The sequence below is a fragment of the Pituophis catenifer genome, unplaced genomic scaffold, assembly GCF_029215685.1.
Source record: "Pituophis catenifer annectens isolate HBS135680 unplaced genomic scaffold, rPitCat1.0.hap2 SCAF_3, whole genome shotgun sequence".
Classification (NCBI taxonomy): domain Eukaryota; kingdom Metazoa; phylum Chordata; class Lepidosauria; order Squamata; family Colubridae; genus Pituophis; species Pituophis catenifer.
Window position 1 is genome coordinate 152,052,461 of NW_027256883.1, and position 23,350 is coordinate 152,075,810.

At 38.8% G+C, this 23,350-nt stretch overlaps 1 protein-coding gene across 1 annotated transcript in view; it reads right to left on the bottom strand.

Moving 5' to 3' along the window:
- ACOT11 (acyl-CoA thioesterase 11) overlaps window positions 1-23,350 on the bottom strand; it is a 71,618-nt gene that overhangs the window by 24,400 nt on the left and 23,868 nt on the right. Inside the window, exons 3-8 of the mRNA XM_070939523.1 lie at window positions 16,882-16,951; window positions 15,249-15,299; window positions 11,537-11,597; window positions 8,836-8,937; window positions 4,374-4,509; window positions 1,400-1,556 (exon numbers count right to left, since the gene is read on the bottom strand). Coding sequence (XP_070795624.1) covers window positions 1,400-1,556; window positions 4,374-4,509; window positions 8,836-8,937; window positions 11,537-11,597; window positions 15,249-15,299; window positions 16,882-16,951 — 577 coding nt within the window. The remainder of the gene's footprint in view (window positions 1-1,399; window positions 1,557-4,373; window positions 4,510-8,835; window positions 8,938-11,536; window positions 11,598-15,248; window positions 15,300-16,881; window positions 16,952-23,350) is intronic.

The following is a 23,350-nucleotide window of genomic DNA, read 5'->3' on the forward strand; positions in this document are numbered from 1 at the left end:
GTGGGTGCACCTAGGTACACCCACATTACACCAATTCTCCGCGAGCTGTACTGGCTCCCTATTGGTCTCCGGTCACAATTCAAGTTGTTGGTTATTACCTTTAAAGCCCTACATGGCTCAGGGCCAGGGTATCTTCGAGACCGCCTTCTACCGCATAACTCCCAACGACTGGTAAGATCCCACAGAGGTGGTCTCCTCCGGGTCCCGTCAGCTAAACAATGCCAGCTGGCGGGCCTGCGGGGGAGGGCCTTCTCTGTGGCTGCCCCAGCTCTCCCCAGTTACCTCCTGAGGTCCAGACCATCCCCACCCTATAGGCCTTCCGAAAAGCAGTGAAGACCTGGCTTTTCTGGCAGGCCTGGGGCCGTTGATCTCGCTCTTGCGATCTGGCGAGATCCGGCCATGAATGGTGTGAATGAGTTTTAATGTTTTTAATTCTTAAATGTTTTTTATAATGATTTTAAATGCATTGTGAGCCTCCCTGAGTCTTCGGAGAGGGGCGGCATACAAATTGAATTAATAAATAAATAAATAATAAATAAATATTAATGACTCCAGTTGCCCTTCTTTGTCTTGTATTAGAAAAACCTACAGTGCATGTAGACAGGCTTATTCTACAACTTTCCTATGAAAAGGTTTATTGATCAGAAAACAATGACCACGACAACCCCTAGTTCACTGCTGAGTTTTGCAGATAGTCTTCACTTGGCAACCAGTTGTCCCAGATTACCATGGATCAAAAAAAGGTACTTACGGCTCAGATTCAAAGTTCTGACATTGCGGTCATGTGATCACATTTTGGGGGCTCAACAACCAGCCTGTATTTACAGCTGTTTGCAAAGTCCTATAGTCATGTGACTGTGATTTATGTCTTTTCTTACTGAAAACTGGAGTCTATTTCCAGTTACTAGCAAGAAATGCCTATTGTGAACAATGGGTTTGCTCAACAAGGGAATTCACTTAACAACTGTGGTGTTCACTTTACAACTGCTGCATTCCCTTAATGACTGTAGCAAAAAAAAAAAAAAAGTCATAAAATTGGGACTGATCACGTGATGACCCGCTTAACAACTGGTATGTCTTACAACTGTAATTTCAGACTCAATTATGGTCTCAGGTTGAAGACTACCTATATATGTATTTGGGTTTCTAATGTTAAAAATAGCAAGTTCCAGGAGGCAATGTGTCCCATACTTCCTGTATAATAATTTTGAAAGTGTGCCATATGAAAATATCTTTATTATCAATGTATGATGGAATGGGAATCCCCCAGTGACGAAAAGCAGGCAGGAAATTCATCCATTTAACTATAACTCAGTCCTAAATACATAAAAAGCCAGAATTAAGATTTTAAGCAACTACCTTCATTCCATTTTCCCCTCAACAAGATGCGAGCACCTACCTTGCAGCTATTGTGGCCACGTTTTCCATCCATGCCATGATCTGTCCACCAAACGTGTTTCCCTGATGGTTAGCATGTGGAGGTAAAATGAGTTCCACACTTTCCACTCTGGTCTTTTCAGCAGGTATGGTCACGTTGCAGTCTCTACTCTCAGGATCTATTAGGGGAAAAAGATACATTCCATCAGAGGCATATCTGCACAGGAGCAACCTTTTCAGAGTTAAACTACCAGGTAGGCACTTAAAGGAATGCCCAGGTCTCTTCCTTCATCTTCCATCTCCAATTTGTGTAAACTTTACCTGGTGGAGAGGAAGACACAAACTGCTGTCAATCTGTTGTCATGCATAGCAAGGGGTCAGTAGCATCTAACGCTGCAGGATCCAATCTGGATCGGTCACCGGGACCAGAGGTTTTGTCTTCCGAGGTTTCGGACTTTTGTTGGAGCCCATCTTCAGGGGACTTCTCTCTAGCCTAGAGAGAAGACTAGGCTAGAAAGAAGTTTTTTTTTATTTTTTTTATTTTTTTTTTAATATTTATTTATATGCCGCCCTTCTCCAGAGACTCAGGGCGGCTTACAATGCGCTAAGCAAAAAAGAAGTTCCCTGAAGATGAACTCCAGCATGAGTCCAAAAACTCGGAAGACAAAAACCTCTGGTCCCAGTGATAATCCTGCAGCATTATTCTGAGAAAAGTATATTTGCCTTCATTGCCTTTGCATCTATAGCATCCAATTTAGAGATTGTGTACTTTCTATTTACTTAAGGGTTCATTGAAGCAAACAATTGGACTAATGGTACCTACATTTTTGCATGTGACTATATGTAAGTGTATCTGCCTACTCTCAGGTTTAAATTACAATCTGGATTCAACTTGTCAAATTTTGAGGCTTCATGTTGCTTCAAGCTGCACATCTCCGAACTAAATGAAGCAAGCAAGAAGCAAGGAAGTACCCAAAATATAAAAGGGAGCTGTGACTATTTCCTCTTCCTTTCCTTCTTCCTTTCCAAGCAGTCTCTCTCTTGCATGTCAACAGTTTGATCAATTTCTCTTTTGGACTAAAATTATCTCTGCTTCTTATTGCTGTTTAGTGCTTTATGATTATGCTTGTGCCATTAATTCCACCCCTTGCAGCACAACAGGTGGAATTAATGGAACCAATAACTTCTTGTACTGGTGAATTAACATTACTGGCAATTAAAATCAGCTCTGCAGCTCAGCTGATCCAAGGCATCTAGCAGAGCTGGTGGGATCATTGCTGGTGGGATCATTGCTCACTTTCCTGAAATAGCTTGTCAACATCAGTGAATGAATTCCAGGCCAGAGATGAACATCCTGTCTATTATAACTGTGACCCTTTGTGGATTCAATAACTATAGGCAGAGGTAACTTTTTAGTAGCACTTTCTACTATCACAACCACATGGATGAGCTGTATGGAATTCTTAACTACCATGTTTACTAGGAGTTGCCACCAGAAGTACTGTTTTTTGATATAAACAAGATGCAATAAGGTCAAAAGATTATCTCTACAATGCAATTCAACCATTCTTTTCTTTCTAGCAACAAACATACAATCATAGTTTCATGTCATTTACTACTATAGGAAAACTGAGTGTACATCGTGTACATATCATTTAAAAAACAGCTGGTAGGAAGATCCATTGGCCTTACAAGCATGCATTTTGTAAAAAAAATACATGTTTTCAAATGCCCTTTCTTATAAACCCAAAGTTTCAAACACCAAATGATGTTTAGTTATTTAAGAAAAATTCCCTTCATATCATGCTGGGGTTCCTAGGCCCGTTGGCAGAACTATGCCTCCAGGGCCTTGCAAAAGGGTGTCAAAATGAGGGCCAATCTCATCTGCAGGGGTGATGCTCCAAAGGGAAGGAGCCACTTTAGACAAGGTCCTTCTTCTTGGTCCTGGAACTGTTTTAGGAAAGGGACTTGTAGCATTCCCTGCCTTCCTGCTCTGGTGAAGCAAGTAGATCTGACTGGGAAAAGATGATCCTTCAAATAACCTGGTCCCAAGCACATAGCTTTGAAGGCGACAACCACCACTTTGAACTGGACTCAAAAGCAAATGAGTCAACGCAGCTCCTGCAGGAGAGGTGACACATGTGCAAATTTAGGCTTCCACAAAACCATGTAGACCACCACACTTTGAACCAATTAAAGCTTCTGGATACTTTTCAAGGGCATCTAACAGTAATGCTGTTTTCAAAGGATGAGTGCCTTTGAGTCAGTATTGGCTCCTGACAAATGCCTGGACTAATTCCTGCAGTTTTCGTGGCAAGGTTTTCAGAAGTGGCTTGCCATTGCCTGCTTCCTAGGGCTGAGAGAGAGAGAGGGAGGGAGGGAGGGAGGGAGGGAGGGAGGGAGGGAGAAAGAGAGAGGGAGAGAGAGAGGGAAAGAGGGGAGGAGAGAGAGAGAGAGAGAGAGAGAGAGAGAGAGAGAGAGAGAGAGAGAGAGAGAGAGAGAGAGAGAGAGAGAGAGAGATCAACTGGTCCAAAGTCACCCAGCTAGCTTTGTGCCCAAGGCAGGATTAGAACTCTGTGTCTCCCAGTTTCTAGCCGATGCCTTGACCACTACACCAAATTGGCTGAATATAATTACCACCAGTACAAACTAGGAACACTAGTTTAATATATTGAAATGAACTTACATAAACCCTGAATTCCCCATGCATCTATGGGTGATCTCCAATTATCAGTGAATGCCATGCTTCCCAAATGGCCAACAATGGTAAGCTCATCTTTCTGCATTCTGAATGGTTGAGTTCTATTTCCTGAACCGGAGGACACCTTGCCAATTTAAATATTGACCGGACTGACACCCCGCATAGTGATTTATTCATAGCAATGAAGTGTTTTAAAACAATAGAGATAATGTAAAATGAAGTGAAATGAAATGAAGCCAAGGTAACCCATGCCACGCAGCTGAAGCCCTAGAAAGAACTCTAGAAGATACTCTACCAGCCTGCGCAGGGCTCTTAGAAATCAGTTCTTTTATTGTATCCGCGTGTGCCAGTCTCATACGGCGACGTTCAGCAGCAATACTGAATTCAGTGTTCTCCTCTTCTGTTTGAGGTTCCATGGGCTTTAACTTTATCTAAGAGAAAGGGAAGAGAATACATAACATGCCTCTCACTCTAGACCATTTGTTTGTCTAAACTTAAGTATCGCAGCTCAAATCTGTCCTTACATCCAGATAGTCTAATAACTGCCTTACAGATTAGCTGAGTTTAGAACTTTAGAGCTTACACAGATAGCCTCTCAATGTACTTCCCACATTCTTTGGTTCAGTAGTGGGTTCCTCTTACCTTCACTACTGGTTCAGAACGGGAGTGCTTGCTTTGCTCAGGCAGGGCGCTTCTGTGCATGTGCAGAACCTTCTGTGCATGCGCAGAGCATCCGTCATGACATCCAGGTGGGTGGGCGGAGCCTCCCACCGCCACCACTACTGGTTCGCTTGAACCGGGGTGAACTGGTAGAAATCCACCACTGCTTTGGTTGTTCACTTGGATGGGTTCGGTCGTTTGATTTCTCCCCATCTGCAAAAGCTGAATAAGACTAGAAGACTCCAAGGTCCCTTCCAACTCTGTTATTCCTGTTTTTCTGTTAAGATTCAGGGAATTCTAGAACTGGCCAGTGATCAGCGATCTGGATTTAAAATGGAATACGTGACTTGTAGCATGCATGGATATGTACCTAACACTGGTCAGCAGTACCCAGTAAAATCAATGATATAATTTTCTGGGATCAGACAGCTCCTAATGTATGAGCCCAGAAATATAGACAACTCTTAGTGTATGAGCCTACAGCTGACAGGTATTATCTGAGCATTCACAATTGTTCTAAATGGAAATATTCAACCTAGAAATAAGAACAAATTTCTTGACTGTGAGAACAATCAATCAACAGAATGGTTTGCCTTCAGAAGTTGTAGGTGCTTCAACACTGGAGCTTTTTAGTAAGAGACTGGACAGCCATTTGTCTGGTATACTATAAGGACTTCTGCTTGAGCAGGGAGTTTCACTAGAAGACCTCCAAGATCCCTTCCAACTCTGTAGTTCTGTATTCTATAAGCCACCTTTCTATCTTTGAATATGGATCAATGCACATCCTAATAAATATTCTACTCTCTTGAATGGAGTAGAAGATTGGAAATAATGTTCCAGAATCACTTCTGTGAGATGAAGGGGTTTCTTAGCAGGTAAATACCTGGAAAAATTAAATCCTCTTCCTGTACAATTGCTTCTTGTTACAAAAAGGATATGCCTTGCCCTGAGCACAATATTAAAACTTGCTGCTAACATAAATATGTAGTTTGGCTTGGGTATGCCCAGATATATTACTTAATGCAACTTCAAAAAGAATTATTGATTTGGCTGCATATGAAAGTACACATTAATAATGATAGGATGACAGAAACACATCCAAGCAATTTGTGGACAGAAAAATCTGCCCCTGTAGAAGAGATATGGCTTACTTAAATCCTGAGAAGTCTACTTTGTATGTCTCCCCATGGTCTGCCAGTGTGTTTTAAATTCACAAATCAACTTTATAACAGTGATGATGCTTGAATTATAAAAAGGTCCTGGTTATATTAAGTTATTAGATATAACTTCCTGGTTTAATCTATAACTCTAGGGTTTGCTGACAGCCTCCCCTGAAATAGTAAACAGGTTTATTTCAGCTTAAGTTTTTTTTCCAAGATCCAAGAACTTTCTTTAGCCTGTAAATATCTTTCTGGAAACATGGTGCCCAGAATCTTATGATGTATTCCAGGTGTAGTCTCACCAGTGCCAAGTAGAAAGGAATTTAATGACTTCACATTTCTTTGATATTCTAATGCAGGGGTGTCAAACTCGCAGCCTGCGGACCAGATACATCACACACTGGCCACGCCCACATCCAGTTTAGCGAAGGGGGAAAAAGTTGCGATACATCACGTGATGACGCCGCGATGACACAAGTTTGACACCCCTGCTGTAATGCATTTGATTTTTTACTTCACTATGTTAGCCCTTCTAGTAGCTGTTTCACAGTGCTTGTTCAACTTTCAATGACCACACCTCTCTGAAGAGAGGCCAATAAAGAAATTGTACAATTATCTATTGGGTAGGAAATTGGACGAGGAACAAGTAAAAGAGGCAATGATAGCATGGGCGAAAAACTTTGGTTATGCGATAGAATTGGATAAATGGCAGAAATTGTGGGATAGGAACTACAAATTAACGATGTCAATCGCATTTGTATAAGATGTTTTACAGATGGCATTTACCTCCGGTGAGGTTGGTAAAGATGTTTAAAGATAAATCAGCTAAATGTTGGCAGTGTCACCAACTACCTGGATCTTACTATCATATGTGGTAGACATGTGAAGAAGCAAAGAAGTATTGGAAAAAAATTAAGACATGGTTGGAAGAGATGATACAACAACGTATTGAGTTGAAACCAGAAATATTTCTGTTAGAACTTTTACCGGAAATCTATAATAAAGAGAATGTATATTTAATTATTCATGTATTAACTGCAACTAGAATTGTATTTGCACAACATTGGAAAAGTGGAGAGATTCCAACTGAAGAGAAGCTGATAAGGAAAATATTAGAATGTGAAGAAATGAATAGATTAACGTTAGCAATTGAAGAGAAAGAGCAAACTGAATATTATATGGTATGGGAAGTATTTTATCAATGGTTGGAGAATAAAAATGGAGTTTGGCAATGAAGGAGACCAAAAATAAGTAGAAAATGTATTTAGAAAGAGTTATAAATAAGATGAAAATTGTTAGTATATGTATGAAGAGAATAATGATATTTGATGTTAACAGGGTATTACTATTGAAAGATGCTAAGAAGGAAATGGGGAATTTTTACAATACTTAATGTAAATGTTATAAGTACCGATAAAGAAGAATATTTGTAGCTCAGGGTTGAAATGAGCAGTTCTTGGTGCTCTCTGAGCTTGGTTGTTTTCTTACAGATGTTTCATTAGCCTAACTAGGTAACATCATCAATGCTAAATTGCTGATGCTAATACTGATGAGATTTCCTAGTTTGGGTAATGAAACGTCTGTAAGAAAACAACCAAACTCAAAGAGTGCCCAGCACCCCCGCCAAATTTCATAGGTTGCCTATCAATCCTATCATTCAGATAATTTAAAAAAAAATGTTGAACAATACTGGCTCCAAGACAGGAACTCTACCTCTGTAGAGTTACTCTCCAAGTCAATGCAGACTGCAAAATAATTCATGCTGTTTAGTTTAGTTCTGCGAGGAATTTTGCTTTGATTTACTTATTAAAAAAATGGGAAAAATCAAAAGAAAAAAAGAAGCAATGCAGCAACAGCAATATATGTATACACATGCGCGCACAAACACTCACACACAGTCCTCAGTTAGCTATACACTACACAGGAGAGAATTTCAAGAAGTCATTTGTATGTAGCTGTAATAGTTTCATTGTATCCTTATACATACTTATTTTCAAACAATTTTCTTCATAGCCAGACTTCCTGCTTCATAAAGATGCAAGGAGTTGCAATCCTGGCATGATTTATAAATACTGTGCAATCAACTTTCATTTGGTATCACCCCATCAATCAAACCACATTGCCAATATGTTTGTCACTCTGCACCAACCTACACATTCTGAAAATAAATGAGCAATAGCATCCTATTTCAGTATTGCAGAAGTCTTTTCAGAAAAGTATAAACAAAAAAAGCACCGAGCTTACCTCAGCTGATCTCAAAAAAGTCAGGAGGATTAGTACTAATTAATAAATGGATGGGAGACCACAGAGAGATGTACTAGGCTGAAAACCAAAAGGCATCCTGGGTCAAGTCACTGACAAAGCATTCTGGTATACAGCCAAGATTTGGGCCCATGGAGTCACTATAACCAAATCATAACTTGATTCCAGGGTGTGTTTAATTTTTTTTAACTTGATGAGCTTATAAACCACATAGGAGTTAAAATATCTTGATGCCCCCCTGCATTACCCAGCAGTGATGTGGCAAATAAATCAGGATTTTAAGAAGGCCCTGAAGACCTGATTCTTCACTCAGGAACAGAGCCAGAAAGTCTGATGATTTTGCTGTCTGATTGAGTTGTGGCCTCTGGTGCAATGTTTTGTATTATTAGATTTTATCACTTTACCATTTTCCTTTGTCAATGTTGTTAATTATTTTAAACCTTGAGAGCCACCCAGAGAAGTGGGCAGTTGTATGAATGGAGTAAATAAATGACATGAAAACAAATATTTTGCATCTCGTCCGAAAGAATAAACATGAAGGTTATTTCTTGTAAATAAATGTTAAGGATTACAATGCAATTAACTTCTCTGTACTTTCTTCCAAAGAAGAGAGGGAGGGAGGGAGGGAGGGAGAGCGGTGAGAGAAATTAAGTACTTCTTTGTTTTTACACGTACCTTAGAATTTAGTTTGCCATGAGCAACAAATGTTGCATATGCCTTGCACACACTCCATTGCTGACCACTGCAGAGATCCTCACAGCTGACCTGCACCCCAACCTGAAAACCATCACCAGGAGAAAGGATGAAAACACTCTATGAGAAAGGCCGATTCTTAAAAAAAAAAAAAAGCCCAATATCTATTACCTTTCACCAATCAATCAATTAAAAAAATATTATAGTTCCCTTCCTCAAAGGAATACTTTGTACCACCTGAAGGAACTGCACTGCTCACTATCTTTGTGTTTTGTTCCAGTGTTTGGGCAATTCATACTTTGGATATTTAGAAGACAGTAAGCAGTGCAATAATTGTGTTCTATCTGCTACTGTTTTCTAAGCAAATGAATTACTGTACAAAAGTTTGTTCCCTGAGGCAGCAAAAGAACACAAAACAAAACCTGACATCCCTTAGATCAAACTGTTCCTTTCACTTACAAAGGAAGCCAAATTGCAAATAAAAGGAGTGGAAATGGCCCCCTTGAGCCTGCATAGAAACTTGTGTATTATTACAAAAAAAGCAATCAAAATCAAAAGGAAAAATTAACATTAAGAGAGAGTTATGCAAGTTCTGTACACGGCATAGCACAATGCTTGGCATTCAGGAAAGTGCTGCTTTTTGGTTGTACACACCTTCAATGAATATTCACAAAGTTCTAGTCCATACAGAGGATAACATCACAAATCAGGCTGTATTCCATTGAGGACACTGAATTTTTACAGAGCACAAGTAAGAAGAAACATTCTGGCAGTTCCAGGGTTCCTGATGTTTCCACCATTAAGTAGTGGATTTTCCACTATTAAGTAATGAATACTTGCACTGGCAGGGAATTGCATAAGATGATCTCCAAGTCTTATCACAGAAAAATTCTGCAGAGGGGCTTCTACTTGTATTATCCAAACACAGATTGTTTGCATAGCAATCTCTATTTGCCCTCAAGCAAATACAGTCAGTTCTTGACTTACAACCATTCTTTAGTGACTGTTACAAGGGCACTGGAAAAAGTGACTTACAACTGTTACTCACATTTAAATAGCTCATGGCATTCCTCACAGTCATGTGATCAAAATTTGGGTGTTTGACAACTGGCTTGAATTTACGACAGCTGCAGTATTCTGGGGTCAAGTCAATGCCATTTACAACCTTCGCAGCTGGCTTCCAACAAGCAAAATCAATGGGGGAAATCTGGATTCACTCAACAATCACATGACTTAACGACTGCAATGGTTCACTTAATAACCATAGCAAAAAAAAGTCCTAGAATTGGGTGTGACACACTTAACAACCACCTTGCTTATTTGTGGTTATAAATCAAGGACTACCTAAGTCTCCATCAAGTTTCTCTGTTAAATGAGAGTAAGAAAAGGCACTGGAGGTTGAGCCCACATGTTCAGCCTTGTCTCTGTGTATGTTTGAGTGTCCTATTCAACTTGAAATAAACAAACAGAAAAAACTTCCTGTCAAAGTGCGGACACTGTTCTTAAGACCCTCACATCTTCCCCCAACCCACCTGAGCAAACAGGATGTTGTTATTTATTATGTTACCGTTTCTTGAGTATTCCACAAAATACTCACATAGCAATGTTGCTGTTAAATCGCAGGACTTACAGGAGCAAATCAAAAGCCCAATTAGATGAGTTAGATACAATTTTTATTAGATGCAATGCTGTTGTGTGAATCTCAACGGCTATAGGATGTGCGATACACAAATTGTATTTCAACTACACTGTTGAAATACACTGCTACGCCCGAAGCAGAAATTGATAAATCTGATCTGCTTTCTGGCAAAACTCTTTTTCCACTGACAGGATGCTTGATATGGGAATATAAACATTTGTATAACGCTTTGTGATTCTAAAGATGCCCATGAATCTACCAGATACAGTGCAGTCTTAACTTTTTCTACAACTTCTGTCCCAATGTTGTATTTCCTTCCCAATAAACATTTCCATAATCCTTTAAATTCAAGTTTTTTGGCAATAGGTTGAAGCATGATGATTATATTATTTTAGGTATTGCACCCCATTTGTGATTTTTTTTTTGCAACTGTGCTGAGGTATACAAATTTCATTCTCCTGTTTGTTAGTAGTGCTAACTTGTTAATGCTAGCTTTTTGTTTCATATGAAATTGATTTTACAAGTGTTTTTATAGATAACAAGTGTCTCAATCATTTTGTCTTATATTGGGGGGGAAGAGTAATTAATAAAATAAAATAAAATTCAGTCAATGACATGCAAGCAAACAAAGCTCATCCTTTGGACTGCAATGAGTTTCACTCTGAACCAATGTATGGGTCAATCATCTGATAGAAGAGTGTCCTAGGAACACGTGGAATTCAAATATACTTCCATAAGAAAATGTAGACATAGTGTAGCCAATATCTCATTTCCGCAGAAGAGAGAAAAGCCACTGAACACCTGCAACTTAATGCCATCACATTGATGAGCACCTTGGGGTTGCAAAAATGGAACAGTGTGGTCAGTTGTCTACATCTGGTTTGAAGATGCAACCTGTGTATAATCAACTCTAAGTGGACAATTCAGAAGCATATAGGGAAGAGTTTGGACACTTATTGGGGAAAAAATGCAAACTGTATCTGAAACATAGCTTCCAAAAGTCAAGGCAAACAGTCCCACAAAACAGTGTTGAAGCATACATACCTCCATGCTAGAAATAAATGCTCGGTTCACTTTAGCTTTGATGTTGACAACTTGCCCCACCCTAGGAATAGAGGGAGGAAAAAATGAAAGGTAAGATAAAATTTTCCAAAATGCCACTGATAGAAAACATCTTGCAGTTCTAATATGTAATTGATCTGAGTGGGAAGTACTATTTTACAAACATGCTGGTAATCTAAACACTTTGAAATAATAGAAAATACTTCTAGCTCGGGTTTTAGATTTTGGCAGTTTCCAAGCTTGTTTCAATTTAGTTTCTGAACGTTTTGTTACCACACTAGGTAACATCATCAACAGGATTGTCTTGTCCTATTTTCCTTAGCTTATAAATGTCTTGTGTTGTTCGTTTGGAGCTATATTTAAATTCTGAGCAGCTGTTTGGTTCTTTTGTTGATTGTCACTTCCAATGGCTGTCTAAAACCCACACACTTAAAAGTAATTCTTGCAGACATCTATCTGGACAGAAGGATTAAGATACTGTTCTGGACAGACAGGAGACTTGTGGATAAATATTATTTTATTTTTCCTTCCTCCCAAACAGAAGAATTTGGAAGCCAACAGTTCTAGGGCTTTTGGATTCACTGGTTAGGACATAGAGATAAGATTTCACATGTAGCTAAATATACACTTAGTCATGTCTGATACTCGGAAAATGAAAAGGAACATGCAGTCACTCATAGATGTTTATGTTTCATTCAACTTTCCTAACCAGAATTGGCTTTCTCTCAACTTTCAGTTGCCTAGTGTAGAATCAAATGGTGAAGACATAAGCACCTTCATGAGAAGGATTCTTCAAATAATATTGGGACCTGCTTTAACATTTCATGCCAAAACATTTTGTTGCAGGAGTTAAGGTGTTAGACAGGAATCGATGAGGCCACAAAGATTCACCAGGTGACTTTGGGTCAATCATGCTTGTATGGTGATGGGATGGAGGGAAACAGGAGAAGAGCATGCTACCTTGAGCTAAATTAAAGGATGGGATATAAATCTAGCCAATAAATAGTAAAAATAAATAAATCCTGAATAAATTCATAACATTCACTAAACTCACCACAACAATTAATACTGGAGAGTAAAGACTGCAAGCTCCTTCTTAAGAGTTCCCTAATCATCGAAGAACATAAAACCCTTCTTAGCATGTCCTCAAGGGAAGGTTAAGTACAGGCAGCCCTCGACTTACAACCATTTGTTTAGTGACTATTTGAAGTTACACCAGCACTGAAAAAGGGACTTAGGACCGATTTTCACATTTACAACTGTTGCAGCATCCCCGTGGTCATGTAATCAAAATTTGGATGCTTGGCAACTGACATGTATTTATGATGGTTGCAATGTCATGGGGTCATGTGATCACCATTTGTAACCTTCCCAGATGGGGAAGGTTCCAACCAGCAAAGTCAGTGAGGGAAGCCAGATTCACTTCATGACTTCATGATTCACTTAACAACAAAAGTAATTTGTTTAACAATTATGGCCAAAAAGGTTATAAAATGAGGCACAACTCACTTAACAACTGCCTCACTTAGCAATGGGAATGTTGGGCTCAAATATGATTGTAAGTTGAGGGCTACCTGTACAGCTTTAAGAAGAATGAAACATAAATGGAGCATATATGGAAGATACAAAAATTTTTAGATAATAAATGCAAATGAAGAATGATCTACTGACGAATCGAAAAGGACAATTCAAAACACTTAATGTATTCTATGAACCAAAGGACAGAATGAAAGTTGAATTAATGGGATATAGACCAATGCACTTTAATCCAGATATTAGCCCTCACTATTTAAGAGTTGTTTCAGATTTTGCAGAACCCTTTATACTTTAAAAACAGGACTCAATGAACAATGAAGTTACGTATGGTTTAAAAAGACTAAACAAATCTAAACTGATCTGGATTACAATTCTCCTAGTAAGTGACTTCTTTCTGTGCTTCTAAGAAACTTAGTCCAAAATGGTCGCCAAACAGCAGCTCACTCATCCAGATTCTACCCAGAGTAAACCCAAAATTTGTTATTTTTTATGGCTTAATTTGTTATACAACCCAAGCCAACCATAGTTTGTATAAAAAAGCATGGTTAGTGTGGGATGTTATTGTAATTATAGTTCACTTTAGCAGAACTTACATATTGGAAAATGCACAAAAAAACCCCAGCCATTATCTTTCCTTCTGTGCTCCTTCCTATTTCTCAGAAAAATTATGATACATGCACACATTTTTAAATATTGCTATAAAATACATCAAATTCAGAGTGAAGAGAAACTATTTCTAGATTCTTTTCAGAGAATCTGAATTGTAGGACATAATAACTGAGTTATGTTTCCATCAACTGACATCAGGGAATGCACTGATATGACAAACAGGTAGAAAATGTAATACTCCATAATTGCACTTCAGCTGAGCAATGTACTTTGGATGATTTGATCATTAAAAAACATCCCAAAGAAGACTCTTCTCTAAAGCATAAAATGAACAATCATCGTGGGCCAACTGAGTCACCTTTTTGATGTTTTAGTTGTACCCTAGAAAAAGGAAACCACTTCCATTTTAAAGCATTAAGAAGGAAGTCAAACACATCTCTAAAATGAGCTCATTTGGCAATTGTGTGATTTCTAGGAGCTAAAATAATAGGTGAATAAACAACCCTTAATTTTTAAATACAGATACTTGATTTAAGACTGTATTAGAGCCGGTTCATTAGAGTCACGATGATCATAAAAGTGGTTATCCACATGATTGACACAATTTTCTGATCATTTTTGTGGTGGTTCGCTATGAGCTGGTTTTGCCAAAAACTGAAATCAATCTTGATTTTTGGGAAAACATTCAAAAAATATGGTTACATGACAGGGGTGGGTTCTAAATTTTTTTACTACCAGTTCTGTGGGCGCGTGGTTTATTTTGTGGGCATGGCTTAATGGTCATGTGACAATTATTTAGGATTTAGCAGAGGTACTGGTCTATCGGGCTTTTAACTGTTTGCAGAGCTGTACCGATCTACCCATTTATTTTTGCAGGCACTGATCTACCAATTTATTTTTGCAGGCACTGATCTACTCATGTATTTTTCCAGGCACTGGTCTACTCATTTGTTTTCTTTTAACACTGATCAGCTGTAGGGTGGCCCTTTGAAGCCCTGCTGCAAGTGTTTAAACAGGTTTTTTCCCTCTAGCCATCAGCTGGAACTCAGGAGGCAGCAATAGATTGGGGATGGGGCCAAATAAAAGGTAAGAATCAAGTGGGTGTGGGGGGGCCGGGGGGGCAGAACCGCTTCGGTGATGTCATATCGTCAACGCTACCGGCTCGGTGGAACCGGGCCGAACCGGGAGGAACCCACCACTGTTGCATGATTATAAGATTCTGCAAACAGCCATAAATGTGGACTAGTTCCAAGAGACCAACATGTGGCCACATGATCGCCAGAGGCCCCTGGACAACGGAATTGGATCATAAGCACCACCTGGAGGTTCTAAACTCAAATGGTCACTAAGTGATAGTTGATGATGGTGATAGTTTCACAATCACCTATGTGCCCCCAAATAGTCAGTTTCTTTTGGAGTCTAGACTACTCAAGGAACATCGAGAAGGTGCAGAAAATGAGTAGGGACATTTAGCTATTTCAGGGCAGCAGTGGGTTAGAAGACCAGTAGCCTATTCTACTGTACAAATGTGTACTGCAAAGTTTCATACCAGACTTCATTCTTTCCACATGACTCCCAAGGAGAATCTATAAGCATCTGTCTGACATAAAAATGGGAGGTGAAAAAAACGAAAGTGTGAAAAAGAAGCCACATATCACAATAAAAAGATACTCTCCATAAAACAGTTTCAGTAGGATCCAAGGGATGTAATATTTCATCAAGGAATAACAGAATTCCATCCAAGTTCTGAGAACGTTACTGGGGATATGCTCTGAAGGTCCCACACATCAGATAAATTTCCTGAATGACACCCTATCATCCATTGTCCAGTGTCTCTTCCTTTAAAATTCTGCCCAACAATTACTTCTTTGGTGTTTTTCGTTCTTCAGATGCCATAACTTGTTTCATTTTAATGCCAGGTCATGAGTCAATAAGAATTTATTGATGGGAACTTCATATTTTAAATTCAGAATAGTTTTTCCCCTCCAATTTACACTATTCAAAAATATTTTCAAGCATTTGATGCTTTTAATATTTATTTTCTGCTATGCAAACAGGGATTCATGTGCATTATGCTTTATGGCTATCTATTTTTGGATGTTACTCAAGAGAGCTGTGGCATAGGATAACTAATAAAAGGAAAGGAAAATAATGTATCAATTAAAAGAAATAACCCACTCCTACAAGAACATTGTGCCAGACTGCTCTTAAAGCTGTATTAAATTATTTCTGTAAAGAAAATAGATGAGGAAGATATTAAAAATAGCAGACGAAATGGCACTAATGCCCATTTCAATTTTGCTTATGTTCAATGTATCTATTCAAATACCTACATCTTTTCATTGGTAAAGAACTGGCTTTACAGGTAGTCCTTGACTAACAACAGTCGCTTAGTGACTGTTCAAAGTTACAACAGCACAGAAAAATATGACTTATGACCATTTTCAGAACGTTGTTGGTACAAGCGCTGGGTTTTCCAATAACATGAGTAAATAATTCCATGCTAGATAAGTAAACAGTCTGACCCAAGAACAAATAGCTTCCTATGTCTTCTTTAGGCTAGAATAAATACAATTGCTTAATTGAAGGGAAGATGGGCATGTTAAAATGCATAATTACTCTCGGTATCATCAAAATGTGTTGGAATTCCATATTTGGGTGTTGGCTCCTTCTTAATAAGCAAAACCCCAAAGCTGTATCGTATGTTACAATATCATCCTTTTCTAGAGGTCTGGTGCACAACAGCAAAGGCAGCATGTTTTCAATGGCTGAAAGCATTTTCCTGGAGAAATAACTTAAAACTATTCCAAAATGGACCCCTGCAGTTGAAACAACCCTGTGGTTCTCCTGTTCTTCAGAGAAGCCTACATGAATGCCTTTCAACATTAAGAAAAGCCAAAGACCATCATTATTTGCACAGTATTCTCAGTTAAGAATATAAAACGCCACCACAGTTGAAATGCTGTCCCGCCCTCCTGCTTAACTAATAGGTCACATGCACATTTTTTCCCCTTAATATTGTTCATTGGCTCCATGACTGAGAATTGGCAAAGTTATTCAGACTATAAAAAGCTAATTAATGTGATACAGATTTCGTCTACTTCTTCATTTGCTGAAAGCACCAGGAAACATCTATTTAAAAGCCAGTTGAACAGCAAAAGGCAAGGAAGTGAGGCAGTTACCTAATTGTGTGCTCAAAATAGATATCATCCACTGAAGCTGTGACGCAAGGGCAGCCTGCATGACTCTCAGCTGAAAAGACAAACAAACCACATTAGTTATGTACATCATTGCACCAAAGAGAGCTTTTCCCCCTCCTTCACTGCAATTAGGTTTAGAATGGAAACAAGAAATCCTAGTTGCTAGAGCACAATCTACCCCATGGTACAAATTCTATTGTGCAAGAATTATGGGGTCCAATACACGAGGCTTCTCCAGAAAAGAGGATTTACAGGACAGGGAAAAATTCCAGGCACGTGAATACGCTGTTGCCCAGAAAGCTTATTGATGAAAGGCCACTGAATCTGAAAAGACGGTTCAGCTTTTTTTTTTTTTTTTTGGCAATGCCAACTCCAAAAGATTGCTAAGCTTTCCAACACTCCCTTTACTAAAAGGTTACCCACCTCTTCTAATATAGGGATTATTTCTAGAGTTTTATGGGCAGTTCTAGCTTGCAAGCCTCAATTTCATTTCACAGGTAGTTGTTTAAGAATTGTATAAGAAACTACACAAGAACAGCCTCTATCAACAGATGTATTAGATCACATTTAATTTAATGTGAGAACAGTCAAAAGCCATAACTATTTTAACTGCCATGTTAAGGTTTAACTGAGGAAACTGTAAGGGACAATTTTAATTACAATGCTTATTTTACTTGGTGGGAGTAAAGAGGAGCTTCCACATATATAGCTTATCTTCTGCTCTTCAGAAGATTGTTAAATATGGCAGAAAGTAGGAGCCTAGTCTCACTACCTCTTCCTGACATTATTCACCTGACAAAATTTAGAAGCCAGGCCAAAGATGCAAGCTTGCTTTTATTCTCTGCTGTAATCCAAATGCCAGTTGCCAGTTTCAGAATTCTTGTTGTTAAAAGATTTTAATGGCAAGTAAATGGCTGAGATTCGTATCTTTGGTTATAATCCATTACCAGCTAATCGTATCAGCTAGATTCTAACCCTTTGGAGACAGGAGGTGTGCCCAGGCTCTGATTAGAGATGAAAATTCGCAAAAATATTTGGGTTATGGAAAATTGCAATTAATGGGAAAATGTTACAAAAAGTCTATTCTGACCAGATTTAATTTGAAAGGGAAATAATTAATAGAAACAACTATGAAAATGTTTCTTTAGATGAAATTGAAAGCAGAGAACGTTTTATTAGGAAGCTTGGAGGCTTACTGTGTCAGTTACATACACTATATGTGTGTGTTTAATCACCGCTTAGAAAGGGCCCCAAAATCAACATGATTAAATAGTAAAATGAAAGAAACTCAAGAGTCCAACACTGCTCACATGCTTTCTTCCCAGGGGTTTCTCTGAATCCTTATCCTATACAACTTTCTTATACTATATTATATAAGACTGCTAATAACTGTAATGAAAAAAGAGGGAAGCTTAAAAGACAGCTAGTAGGGTTAACAGTTTCACTGGGTACACTGACTACACTAATGTGCCGTAATAAAACATAAGATAATTTTGTTAGTTATTTTTATTTCCTTTTTTCTCCTACCATTATTTTTATAAATAACTCAAGGTGTTGAATACCTTCCTTCTCCTATTTCTCCTACAACAACAGCCTTGTGAGGTAGGTTGGGCTGAGAGAGAATGATTAGGCCCAAAGTCACCAAGCCAGCTTTTCAACTCCTTAAATATTTGAAGAGTTTATATTTTAGTAAATACACAGTAGCCTTTTAAAAGCCAGATTAAATGTGTTGCCATCAACTACTGTATGGTAGATTTTTTAAAAAAAATCCAATTTCTCAGAGATTTTGTCCCTGTAATGGTATTGATCCTGAAACAATAAAATACAATATTTTATTGTCTTGTGAACTATATCTGAACCATTGTTCTGGATAGAACATCTCAGTAATCATAACAAAAATTGAGATAGATGTACTATTTATTATAAATTCATTCAATAATTTCTTTAAAGATTGTGTGAAATCGATTAACTACCAATATTCTATTTATCTCTCTTTTTAAAAGAAGTCTCTTTACAAGTTTTCAGATCCAGACAGCAATGAGGAAATTAGTTATTCTTAACTTCTACCTCAGACACTCTAAAAGAAAGTGTTTTCCTAAAATAATGTTAGCATTTTTAAATATAAACAAAAAGCCCTTGCTGGGGAACAAATTAGTATGGCTTCCTGCCCAGGGAATTTCTAAAACTGATGTCAAATTGCCTAGCATGAAAATTATGAGAAATGAAGTATTTACAGAAGGCTTTTTAACTAAAAAAACCTTTGCAACCAGTTTTATTCATCTTATTCAAATGTGAACAGAAGTGAGACAGCTAAATAAATATAAGTTATTTCAAATGGTGCTATCTAAGCTGTTTGAACAGGCAAAAAAATGACAATTATGATTTCCTATATATAAGGGTAACACTGTATCTTGAAGAGTGATATAACAATCAAACAAAAGACTGAGATCTTGTCATGGTCACTCACTATGGAGCAGGTAGCAAAAGAAATAAAACAAGGGTTGAACACTTGTTGGGTGACATTTAAGTAGCTATTCTTTCTCCTCTCAGCAAATCTCCCAGGGCTGATGTTGAGGGAAACGACTAGATAGACAATACAGGTAGTCCTCAACGTACGACCACAATTGAGCCTAAAATGTATGTTGCTAAGTGAGATATTTGTTAAGTGAGTTTTGCCCCATTTTATGACTTTTCTTGTCACATTTGTTAAGTGATTCACTGCAGTAATTAAATTAGTAACCCGGTTGTTAAGTCAATCTGGTTTCCCCATTGACTTTGCTTCTCAGAAGGTTGCAAGAGGTGAACACTTGACCCTGGGACACTGCAATCGTCATAAATATGAATCAGTTATCAAGCATCCGAATGTAAATCATGTGACCATGGGGATGCTGCAAGTCAAAAGCCTGAAAAATGGTAATTGATCACTTTTTTCAGTGCCGTTATAACTTCGAAGTCACTAAGTGAACTGTTGTAAGTTGAGGACTACCTGTGTGTTATATGAAGAATATATTTGACATTGAAACTGGATAAATCTTAATATTTTTCATTAATCAGTGGTGCATTGTATTTAAAAGATGTCCCACTAAAGTGTCAGTACATTTTTTTGTTGAGCAGCAAAGATGATTAAAAGAGTAAAATGACAGAGGTATTTATAATGATGATACGGATGAAATTAATACATTTTGATTAAAGTCAAAGTGCTATTGCCATTCAGGAAATCATATGGCAATAAATTCAGGCAAAGAAATATACTAATGCCTAATTAATTTATGGAAGTCACTGCTAGTGGTCTGGTGATGACCACTACTTTAAGGTACTTTTTAAAAAAATAATAAACAGCTTCAAGAAAGAGAACAGCTAAAGGAAACCTCTCCAGCCAAAAACAATTTGCCTTTAAAAAATAGATACCAGGAAAGCTAAGTGTTGCAGCCTTCATATCCTAGCTACAAGGTTGCCTCCAAATCAATCTGTTGTTAAAAAATAGGGTAGATCCTGTTATTTTTTTACATATTAATCTGAAAGGAATCTTATGGTTAAGACAACCTTTCTATGCAGCTTAAATTGTGGCATGATAATATTCAAGCATTCGCTTGATTTAAAAAGTTGAGCTGTATTAGCAGAACTTGAATTCATTGTTGTCTATCTCTTTGATTAATTGCCTTACAAATGAAGAAGAAGGGAAGTTTCATAAAGCTATACGAGTAGACAAGAGTTAAGGTCCTTTGCAGGAAATATGTGATCCTGAAGAGTTCATCCAATTATAATTTCTGGGCAAGCTGGTTAGGTCTGTGGGAGTAACTTAAAAGTAAAAGGTCTGCAAAAGCAAATACTTGCACGCTACAATCAGTGGCCACCTTTCTTCAGTTGTTTCTGTGGGGCCCACTAGGTCTGGCAGGGTAGCCTACTCTGGTTCCTGTCTATTAAGAAGTGCCACTTGGCAGGACCAAGGAAGTGGGCCTTCTCTGTTGAAGCGCCCATTCTTTTTTAAACAACATGCACCGTGAGATTTGTTTAACCCTAGTTCTGCAACTATTTCATAAGTTCGTGAAGACTAGATGTTCCTCCAGATATGAAGCCTGTAGATTGGGTAAGTCTATTGTTGATGTTTTCTTTGGCACGAGGTGATGAGGTGACTGCCTGGAGGCGTCACTGTGTTATTATTGTTTATTTTGTTAGACATCATTTTTGTTTTGTTGGTTTTTACTTCTGTTCCCCATCCAGAGTTAAGATGGCAAAAATGGATGGCTATATAAAATTGATAGAATAAACACTCCCTCCAAGTATTTTGGACCACCAGTCCTTTCAGACCCATCCAGTAATACCAAAATACATATACATATTATACATAATATTCCAATATTATTTGGAGGAAACCAGATTCCTATTTCTCCACCCATTGGGCTGTTATCTGCTTCTAACCTGGTGACGGTCAGCAAGCAAATTAATGAGAGGATAGAGAACAGTGGTAGATGGGCCATCTTCTCTAGCCACTCCCCCCAAATCTTGTCAATGTTCCTATATTCATTGGCCACATGTAGGCTTAACCATAACTTTGCTTTCAGAATACAGAATAACAGAGTTGGGAGGGACTTTGGAGGTCTCCTAGTCCAACCCACTGCTCAAGCAGGAGACCCTGCACCCAGTGGTGAAATTCAATTTTTTTTTTACTACTAGTTCTGTGGGCGTGGTGTGGCTTTGTGGGTGTGGCTTTGTGGGCATGGCAGGGGAAGGATACTGCATTTCCACCCCACTCCAGGAGAAGGATACTGCAAAATCTCCATTCCTACCCCACTCCAGGAGAAGGATAGTGCAAAATCTCCATTCCTACCCCACTCCAGGGGAAGGATACTGCAAAATCTCCATTCCCTCCCCACTCTGGGACCAGCCAGAGGTGGTATCTGCGGGTTCTCCGAACTACTCAAAATTTCTGCTACTGGTTCTCCAGAACCTGTCAGAACCTGCTGGATTTCACCCGCCTGCACCATTTCAGCCAAATGGTTGTCCAATCTCTTCTTAAAAGCCTCCAATGCTGGAACACTCAGGACTTCTAGAGGCAAATCATTCCATTGATTAATTGTTCTCACTGTCAGGAAATAGTTTCTTAGTTCTAGGTTGGATCTCTCTTTTGATAAGTTTCCATCTGCACAGATGCTTTGGAGAATAGGTTGACCCCCTCTTCTTTGTCCCTGCCCCTCAAATACAGGTAATCCTCAACTTACAACAGTTTGTTTAGTGACTGTTCAAAGTTACCATGGCGCTGAGAAAAGTGATTTATGACCATTTTTCACACTTACGACCATTGCAGCATCCCCATGGTCATGTGATTAAAACTCAGATGCTTGGCAACTGACTCATATTTATGACAGTTGCAGTGTCCCGGGGTCATCTTTTGTAACCTTCTGACAAGCAAAATCAATGGGGAAGCCAGTAACAACCTTGTTACTAACTTAACAACTGCCGTGATTCACTTAACAAGTGTGGGAAGAGAGGTCATAAAATAGGGAAAAATTCACTTAACAGATGTCTTATTTAGCAACATAAATTTTGGGCTCAATAGCGATCATAAGTCAAGGACTACCTGGTATTGGAAGATTGCTATCATATCACACCCCTTGTCCTTCTCTTGGTTAGACTAGACAAACTTGAAACTCTCCCAATGCCCAAGTTAACGATTTTTGAAATCCACCCTCAGGGCCCCAATTATCATGCATGCCATCCCTTGCAAAGCACACCTGGAAGGGAATGGGGCAACCAGGGGTGAAATCCAGCAGGTTCTGACAGGTTCTGGAGAACTGGTAGTGGAAATTTTGAGCAGTTCTGAGAACCAGCAAATACCACCTCTGGCTGGCCCCAGAGTGGGGTGGGAATGGAGATTTTGCAATATCCTTCCCCTGGGAGTGGGAGGGAATGGGGATTTTGCAGTATCCTTCCCCTGCCACGCCCACCAAGCCACACCACTCCCACCAAGCCATGCCCACAGAACCGGTAGTAAAAAAAAGAGCTGAGGTGGCGCAGTGGTTAGTGTGCAGTACTGCAGCTACTTCAGCTGACTGCTAGTTCAGCAGATCAGGGGATCAAATCTCACCAGCTCAAGGTTGATTCAGCCTTCCATCCTTCCGAGGTGGGAAAAATGAGGACCCAGATTGTTGGGGGCAATATGCTATTTAGTATACTGTTGATTGTTGTAAGCCGCCCAGAGTCCTCGGAGAGTGGGTGGCATAGAAATATGATTAATAAAATAAATAAAAAATTTGGATTTCACTACTGGGGACAACTCTCACCACAGCCAACTTGCAGCAAGGCCAACTCTCCGCAAGGCAACTCGTGGCAGGACAATTTAACAATTCTCATTTAATTGTTTCAAATAAATAAAAATCATTTTAATTTTTGCCATGCAACTTTTATCCTGCCCCTCTCCTTTTGCATCCTTTCTTTAATGATTCTGTTCCAC